Source organism: Catharus ustulatus, chromosome 13 (assembly GCF_009819885.2).
Source record: "Catharus ustulatus isolate bCatUst1 chromosome 13, bCatUst1.pri.v2, whole genome shotgun sequence".
Taxonomy (NCBI): Eukaryota; Metazoa; Chordata; class Aves; order Passeriformes; family Turdidae; genus Catharus; species Catharus ustulatus.
In genome coordinates, this window is record NC_046233.1 from 21,520,611 (window position 1) to 21,529,295 (window position 8,685).

Consider the following 8,685-nt stretch of genomic DNA (forward strand, 5'->3'; position numbering starts at 1 on the left):
AAAGACAGGTGAGGTTTGGATGGGGAGGTGTTTCTTCCCAGGGAAGGGATTGTGTGGTTTCTCAGTATCTTTGTACTTCAGTCAGCTGCTTATTCACGGAGCAAGTGCTAAAAGACTTGGGCAATCAGACCACTTCCGTTTGGGAGGCACCTCAAGCTCTCTTGTCCACAGCACCATTGGGACATTGAGTTCCCAGTGTCCAGGGATGGTTTTGTGGTCACCCTAAGGGACACCACTGGTCACTGATGTCCATGGGGACTCTAAGCCATTTACCACAATCCTCTGGATATCACCACCCAGCCATTCCTCATTCTCCACACTGTGCATCCATCAGATCCCTAGCTCTCCAAATGAGGGACAAGGATGATGGGCAGGGTTGATGTGTCCAGGGCATTACAGAAGTCCAGAGTGGTGGCATCTGCAGCTCTTCCCTTGTGCACTGAGGCAGTCACTCCATCATGGAAGGCCTCTGGGTTGGTCAGGCAGCACAGACCCACTGTGTGCTCCTTGAGGTTTCCTTTGGCATATCAGAGCATTTAAGAGGTTGGGCCGGTTTAAGGAGGTCTGCCAGTTTATCAACTGACTGATGTCCTTTGAGACTCACAGGAAAAAGCAGACCACTAAATTGCACCTGAAGACCAAATGGTGAAGTGAAGCCTTCACCTTTGGCATGAAACAAAAGGGCTGTGTTAGCCATGCTCCCCACAAGGTGTCAAACTTGCAGCCAGAAGGCTGCTGCCAAGAGGGAATCCTGCCCTTGTCTGCAGCCAAAGATCACTCACTCTTCAGCATTGGGGGCTGTGGCTGACAGTGCCTGAGGAGCTCAGAAATCCGTGGATGTGATCTCCTATTCTTCTCAGGGCTTGTGAGCTCTCACTGCTCCTGTGACAGTGCCCAGAACACAGGGCAGGCCTGTGTGCTTGACCTAGGGGGGCTGTCCCAGCCCTTGGACAGAACTGCCAGGCTGGACAAGCTCCCTCCCAAAGAAGGAATATCCCAGGTCTCCATCCCCACCTAGGCCTGCCCTGTGTTCCAGGGCCAGAGAGGCCGCAGCAGGCTCTGAGGTCACAGAGCCCCATGGTTCTGCAGCATCACAATGTGCAGCCCCTCAGTCCTTGACTACAACTGGTGCTGACATTGGGACAGCGGTGTCAGGACAGCAGTAACAGCAAGAGCTGTAGGACTGGCAGAGAGGAAGGCACCATGGCCCTTGCTCTGCGCCTCTTCCTCCTGCTCCTCCTGGCAGTGGCCCTGCCTGCCAGGGCTGCCCAGGCAGCTCCATGGCAAGCACAGGGAGCAGGTGAGCTGGCGGCCTGGCTCCCCTTTCCCAGGACAGTGCTCACCTCTCCACAGGAAGCACTGGGGATCATTTTGCATAGGGCTTTAGGGAGGCTTTCCTTTGCGGGAGGGAAAGAGCCCACAGGGGCCCTGGGCTGCTCCAGCCACCCATCCAGGGATGTTGCACAGGGCATGGAGAGAGTGGGCAGAGAGACCAGAGCCAGCCCAGAGCTCTCCAGGCCCCTCTGAAGCTTTGGCCATGTCCATTCACATCTGCCTCCCATAGCCTTACCCAACCCATACACATGAAGTGGAACTATTTTGCTATAAGGTTTTCCAAGACCAGAGAGCCAAGACACAGGAGACAAGAAATCCATGGAGGCAGCAAAACTTCTAGACCAGATGCTAAGTGATCTGGAGAGACGTCGTGGTGGGTGCATTTCCCTCCCTTGCAGTGCCCAGTTCCCTAAGGCAGAAGGAGATCCCAGGACACCAGGGAAATGGTTCTCATCTGTGCTCCCTTCTAGGTGAGGTTCCTAGGAAGGCTTCTCGAGGAAGTTGGTTGGAAGATGGTTTGGAACTCTTGGGAGCTTCTGCAGGTAAGTTCTCAACTTCCCCTCATACCATAATCATGGACAGCCTGGCAGGAACTGAGTGACAGAAGCTTCTGTGACTGTTGAGTTACAGGTGTGTCTGCAGGAAACACTTTCCCAGCTCCAGGGCTGGATGATATGTACAAACCCAGTTCCCATGACAATAGTGAGTAGTATGTCCCTGCTGACCCCACAGGCTGAGCACTGCTTTTGTGGGATCCATCCACATGAAGTGGAACTACTTTGCTCTAAGGTCCTCCAACAGGCAAGGCCCAATACACAGAAGACAAAAAATCCCTGGAGGCAGCAAAACATCTGAACCAGATGCTGAGTAATCTGGAGAGACGCCGTGGTAAGTGCATTTCCCTCAGCCCTCTTCTGAGACTCAGCAGCCGGGGGCTTTCTCTGCACATCTGGAGACGCCATGCCCGACACAGCAGGAAGGGATCCACGGCAGCCTCACTGTCCCACTGCTGCTGTCACACCCTGCAGGGCTGTTTCCCAGCTAGGCCTGGCTGCAGCTTCTCCTCAGCCTCTGCAGGAAGGCCTTGGCATCAGCTGACAAGGAGCCCAAAGTGCCCCAGGGGCCATGCACACCCTGACATCACTGCAATTTCCCAATCTCAGGGTAGATCAGAAATGGCAGCTCTTGGGAGGAGGGAGGGCCCTGGCCAATCCCAAAGGTTTATATAATTTCTTGATCCTTGTCCGTGACTTTGACCAGTATTGGCTTCTGAAGATGTCATCTCCCCAATGGGGACGCTTCTATGTGATCCAGCTGTCCCTTTTCCTTTTTCAAGTGATGAACCAAAAATCTGTGCAGAGGGTGGTTGTTCCAGGAATAAGCAATGGCTCATTGGCATCTCAGCCAGGCAGTGCCACACAAGGTAATTGCTCCAGTGTGTCCTGAGAGGGCCTGACTCTGTCCCCTTGGGCTGGGGGAGTTGTCACAGGGCAGGGAGAGTTGGGGCTGGCAGTGGCTGCTCAGGGATGGGTTGGCCTGGGTCCCTGGAAGGAGGGACTGCCCAATCAGGTGCGCTGCCCCCGGGCTCTCTTCCCGGCCTTCTGGGCTTTGTTGGGTGGCACAGCCTGTGCCAAAGGGTGCCAAGGTCCCTGCAGGCCCCAGCTCTGGGGGAAACAGAGAATGTCCTGGCCATATGCAGTGAGCTGCCAGCTCAGCAGTGGAGCACAGCAAAGGCTCACGCTCCCCATTGCTCCCACAGAAGCACTTGGCAAGTCAGATACACATGCTGAGAATCCACCGAGCACCCCAGGAGTTTTCTGCCCCCAGGATGTGCGCAGGTCCTGCATGATAGGCACAGTAGTGACAGTGTTCACAGTGCCACTTTCCATGGTCCTGTGCTATGTCGGATTCCGGTGGTGGAAGGAAAGCAAACAGTAAGTTGTTGTTGTTCATCTCTACCCTCCAGCTTCTTTAAAGGCTGCTGATAGTCAAGAAACATTCCCAGTGAGGCTGCTGTGGAGTTGTGGATGGTCAGGGCTTGTCCATAAACCTCTGCTGAGGCTTCTGCTGCTGCCCAGTGCTTTAATTGCCCCCTTAATTGCTGGGCCTTGTCCTGGGGAACCCAATGGAGCTGCAGCCAGTGCTGGCTCCCACTGAGGCTGCGTGCCCAAGAGCAGCCCCAGGAGCAGCACACAGAGGCAAAGCAAAGTGGGGAGGAGAAAGAGCAGGGACCACATTGCCCTTGAAAGGCAGACGCGCTCTGGTGCCTGCTCCTGGCCAGGGACCCTGCCCAGAGCCATCCCCTGCTCACCAGGGCCTTGAGGGGCAGCTGTCCAGCTGGGCCAAGGTGTGCCAGCAGCTCCAGCCGTGCAGGGGAGCCTTGTCAGCTCTGGGCCCTGCTGTGCAGGAGGGTCCCTGTGTGCCACCGGCAGCTGGGGCCTCAGCCACTCCTCTCTCCACAGTCGCCCTGCTGCAGCTCCAGCACCCCGGCCAAGGAGGCGCGACTCTCCCTCGCCCCCACGGAGCCCAAGGCCCGTCCGGTTTGACAGCTCTCAGACATGGCCTCAGCAGCAGCAGTCCACCAGGAAAGCAGAGCACCAGGCCTCTGTGCCTCCCCCACGGCCCCCCAGCCCGGCTGTGATGCGGAAGCCCCCCGAGATCCCCCCACCTCCTCCCCTGCCCAGCCAGCCCCCCTGGTCCAGCTAGGACTGAAACTGGGCCAGCCACTCAGGACATTGGCCACCAACAGCTTGGGGCATCTGCTCTTATCGACAAATAACATGTGCTACCTATGGATAACACCCAGAGGCAGTTTTCATACTGTTGTACTTTCAACAGGAAGGGCTGAAGATTCTTCCCATGCCCTGTCTCTTCCTTTGCTGTTTTGATTTTCATACAGCTGGGTGCTGACTGAATCTCTTCAAATAAATTGTTTAGCACTGCATGTTTTACCCCACCTATCAGGGGAAAAAAATAAAAAAAATCTTCAGTTCAGAATTCCTTTTTAATATGGATGGCCACTCACATTTTGAGCAATTAAATTTCCATGGGACCTCTTCCCTTTTCTTTACTATCTAGAAAAAGTACATCTGGACATAAAAATCACCACTGTTGCTGAGATTCACCTCAAAGCTCAGAGGAGAATCTAGCACAAAATATTCTCCCTGTGTACTGCACAACAAGAAATATTCAGAGGAAAATACAGTGGCAGCTGAGGCTTGTGGAACTCCCAGAATACTGAGCCTGCAGAGGAGGCAAACAGCTCTGGCAGTGGCTGAGGGGACTTCTCACAGAATCCTCTCAAAGTGTGTCACTTTAACAGGCTCCTCCTGTTACAAACAATTTTCCATTCCTCAACAAAGCTACTCAGGTGCTTGACTTAGCTTAAAGAGCAAAACCAGAAGTGGTCAGAAATTTCCCATTAAGGCCTATTTGCAAAGAAACCCCACCATATGTGAGCAAATATTTGTTAGCATCAGTTCACTCAAAAGAAACCCAATGCTATATTAAGCAGTGTTTTAAATGAACTTGAATTCTCTTTCCTCACATATTGGCTACACTGGTTTGCTCCATTTTTGTCCTAGAGAGAATATTAGAATGATTTGCTCTTGACAGGACGCCTTGGATGGCCCCCAGACCTGGCTCCTCACCACACCCTGCCTGGATTGTTAACGCAGCCTGTTAGCACCACCTGACTTTGGCAGCCTGTTCAGACCTCGGGCACGGCTGGTGCCACGGTCCCCTCTGGCTCCTGGCGTGTCCCTGCTGCTGGAGGAACCCTGCTAGTGCTGCTGCCTGCGTTCAACAACGCCGGTCCTACTCCCCAGCCAAGAAGAGACTGAAATCAATGCTTCGGGCAGCTCGTTTGAACGAGTTCAACACTTACTCATGTCTAACACAGACCTCTTAACACCCACATACCAACACCAGCAAGTCACCTCATCTACAGAGGTGAGGAAGCCTGAGCGAACACAAGGTCGGCATTCAAGCACATGGGGTTTCTAATTTAGTAGAAGCACTCACTCGTTCACAAGCCTTATTTGTCAAACTGGATTGCGCGATGCTATTATCTTGCCTGTGTTCGAGAGAAAGCAGGGAGAAATTCGCGAAGAAATCAGAAGCGCAGTTGGGGCTGAGGCTTGGCAGACAGACGGAGCAGGGTGGCACCTGCCCACTTTGCCCGAGTCCCTGCTCCTGCCGCACAAAGGCGGACGCGGCTCCGAGCGGGGCGAGCGGGGCGCTCCGTGCGCGGCGCTGGAGCGGCGGCGGCCCCGCCCCGCCGCGGGCCGGGGCCGAGCGCTCGGGCGGGCGGCGCTCAGGATGCTCGGGCAGCGCCGCGGGCCGGGCGGGCGCGATGGAGCCGCCTGAGGGCTGGGACCCCTACGGGCGTCCGGCCCAGCGCACGCAGTGGCTGGTCAGCGCCCTGGCCTACCACTACGGGCTGGACCGCGGCGTGGAGAACGAGATCGTCGTGCTGGCCACCGGCCTGGATCAGTACCTGCAGGAGATCTTCCACCACCTGGACTGCGCCGGGGCGGGCCGCATCCCCAGCGAAGACTTCCGCACGCTGTGCCAGGTGCTGGGGCTGGAAGAGGCGGCGGAGCCCGAGGAGGGCGCGGGGCTGTGGGACGGGCTCTCGGCCGAGCTCACCTTCCGCCAGTTCCACGCGCGGGGCCGCGTCTGCCGCTCGGCCGGGAGAGCGAGCACATCGAGACCCAGATCCGCCTGCGCAGCCCCCGCCGCCGCCGCTGCCGCGCCCACCCCGCCGAGCCCGAGCAGCGGCCGCCGGGGCCCTGCTGCCGAGAGCGCTCCAAGGAGATGGTGGCGCTGGAGCAGGCCGAGGAGCGTCTCGCCAAGCTGCAGGAGGAGAACGGCAGCCTGCGGGAGCTGGTGGAGGACATGCGGGCCGCCCTGCAGAGCAGCGATGCGCGGTGCCTGGCGCTGCAGGTGAGTCCGGGGGCGGCTCGGGGGTACCGAGCGTTCAGGAGAGATGCTGCTCTCGGAAAGTCAGTGTTTCTATCCCTCCACCTCCAGACTGACAGTCACGTTGCTCGTTCATGCTCGGCATTAACTTTTGAGCAAAGTTGACTTACAGGGAGGCTTTTAGGAGAAATGCATGGGACCGGTGTGCCGTTAAATAGATTTGTGATGAGCACTGTTCAAAGTGTAGGGGAGTTCAGCTTAACAAACCCACGGGTACGATGCTGCTGCTTCTTCTCCTGCAGCCAGGATGTGCTGATACCAGATGCTGGGTATGCACCACTGCAGGGTTTTTCCTGAGGTAAGGAAGAGCTTTTGGATTCTTACCTGCACAAGCACATGCAGTGTCTCAGTCATAAGTGCCTCAGAAATATTAGAAGTGTGTTTTCTTCAGAGTGTGGTCACAAGAGTTCAGAGTTGGAGCCAGTTCTGCGGGCAGGCTGATGAATAGTCTGGGGCTTCTCTGCAGAGCCCCATTAATTCTGGGACTGGTCTCTGCTGGTTCTGCTGTACTGGCTCCAGCGAAACACATCCACACTTAACAGCAGTTCAGTTTCTCTGGCATGAAATAATGTGGAACAGGCAGAGAGCAGTGAAGGGCAGCATGGACCAATTGTTCTGGCAGGTCTGAGGAGGTCTGATTTGGTCCTAACACAGCACTCACAGAACTCTGCTCCACCTGTGACACTTCCACTTGTAGTAGATGACTGATCCTCTTCACAATGTCCAGCAAGGCAGGTCAAAGACACTTTGACCATTTTCATCTTAAAAAGGGAGAGGAAATTGGCAGCAAACATGAAGTCACCAGTCAGAGGTCCCAGGAAGAATCAAAAGAACAAAGAGGTGAGCTTCAGAACACCCCCAGGTGCCCTGAACAGAACTTCATTGGAAATAGCTTTTTCAGCACACTACTTGACTCCTGAGTACAGACCATAGTAATGACATTAAAAGTTATGCAGGAACTTGTGCAATAACGTAATAGTGAGTAGTTTGAAAATTAAATGTATAGCTAGGTATTCAAAACTACTTTCCAGAGATTGTTTCCTGTCTCTGTATTTGGCAAAGGTCAAGTAGCTTTACTTGCTGATAAACTAGATGTGAGTTGAAAAAAGCCCAACAAAGCACAATGCAACTACTTTCAATCAATTTCTCCCTGCTTTGTGCTCCTGGTCACTGCAGGTGGGACTGCGGAAGAGCCATGCCAGCCATAAGGAAGAAGGATCGTGCTTCATAGGGAGTAAGAGACCATTAGCACAGAAGCACTCCCAGACCAAGTGCCTCCAAAGTGTCCTGAAGGAAAAGGAGCTCATCACAGAAGCACTCCCAGACCAAGTGCCTCCAAAGTGTCCTGAAGGAAAAGGAGCTCATCACAGAAGCACTCCCAGACCAAGTGCCTCCAAAGTGTCCTGAAGGAAAAGGAGCTCACCTGCAGCTCCAGGGATGGGCAGATTGAAGAAGCCATCAGGTTCAATCAGGCTGGAGAAGGAGCTGCAGAGCTCTCAGGAAGCTCTGATCAGCCTGGGGGATTGCAACCGTAACCTGAAGAGGGAGCAGGCAGAGATGAGGAGGAAGGTGGAGGAGGCCAGACACGCTGTCCTGACAAGTCAAAGTGAAGGAGCTGGAGGTGAGAGCTAACGAGGTGCCACATCTGCAAGGATACATTCAGCAGCTGGAATCACAACTGCAGCACTACAGGTAGGTCAGAGTCTTTCCGAAAGTGCCTGTAAAATCACAGTGCTGGGACACAAGGCAGTTTGAGAATGTCTGCTTGTGGCTTATTAAATGTCTCCAAAACACCTTGTCAAATGTAGCCAGAGGGAAATGAGAAGCTGCTTGTCCATTTTCTTGGTTGGGGTCTGTAGGAGATCTGGGAGCCTTCCAGGCCAAAGTAAGGGTGCAGATCTACAGAGAGCTGAAGTTACTCCTCAGACACACAACAACAGAGCTCAGCATAAGAATGCTTCAAGAAAGCCCCAAAACAAATTTCTAACAGTGTTTCAGAAAGCATTTCTAGCACACTTGTTTTTTTCACTGCATTTCCTGGTGCTTAGGTCCCATCCCAAGCCAGCTGTAATCAGCTGGCTGACACTCCATTTCATAAAGAAGCTCTTCAGCGTGTCCTAGGAATTGGGGAAAAGCACACAAGGACAATTTCTGGCCAGTGGTTTCAAACTTGCTGTGACTTCATTGCTTCTTCACTGACAGAAGAGGTAATAGAAGAGAGAAGCTGAAATGTTCCTGAACCCACTGTCCTAGTTTAGGGCAAATTTAGGGAAAAACCTCCTGGAGGAGCCCCCAGGAGAGGGGAGAAAAAAAAAAAAACCCAAACAAACCCCCCAAGACTCCTCCCCCACCACCGGGTTCGGGAAG

At 54.2% G+C, this 8,685-nt stretch overlaps 2 protein-coding genes across 3 annotated transcripts; both read left to right on the top strand.

Moving 5' to 3' along the window:
• The first annotated feature begins 12 nt into the window (after positions 1–12).
• On the top strand, positions 13–5,557 carry LOC117002390 (proline-rich receptor-like protein kinase PERK1). Of its 2 annotated transcripts, XM_033071434.1 has the most exons (6): positions 13–1,877; positions 1,966–2,037; positions 2,125–2,223; positions 2,672–2,758; positions 3,095–3,269; positions 3,798–5,557. In XM_033071434.1, the coding sequence occupies exons 2-6, from the start codon at positions 2,010–2,012 to the stop codon at positions 4,039–4,041; spliced, it is 633 nt and encodes a 210-aa protein (XP_032927325.1). In that variant the 5' UTR covers positions 13–1,877; positions 1,966–2,009; the 3' UTR covers positions 4,042–5,557. The 2 variants fall into 2 exon arrangements, with proteins under 2 accessions (XP_032927325.1, XP_032927324.1); XM_033071433.1 differs by having other exon boundaries at positions 13–2,758.
• A 107-nt stretch (positions 5,558–5,664) lies between these two features.
• On the top strand, positions 5,665–8,004 carry LOC117002365 (EF-hand and coiled-coil domain-containing protein 1-like). The gene is given in 4 exon segments (XM_033071388.1): positions 5,665–6,005; positions 6,008–6,282; positions 7,495–7,644; positions 7,703–8,004. Coding segments are annotated over 4 exon segments (807 nt in total). The 5' UTR covers positions 5,665–5,689; the 3' UTR covers positions 7,769–8,004.
• Positions 8,005–8,685: the final 681 nt, after the last annotated feature.

Bases quoted from the DNA above. Each gene is read 5' to 3' on its own strand.
- LOC117002390 (XM_033071433.1), top strand. From the start codon at position 2,461: ATGCACACCCTGACATCACTGCAATTTCCCAATCTCAGGGTAGATCAG. The intron at 2,759-3,094 runs GTAATTGCTCCA...TTGCTCCCACAG, and splicing joins GCCAGGCAGTGCCACACAAG to AAGCACTTGGCAAGTCAGAT. The intron at 3,270-3,797 runs GTAAGTTGTTGT...CTCTCTCCACAG, and splicing joins TGGTGGAAGGAAAGCAAACA to TCGCCCTGCTGCAGCTCCAG.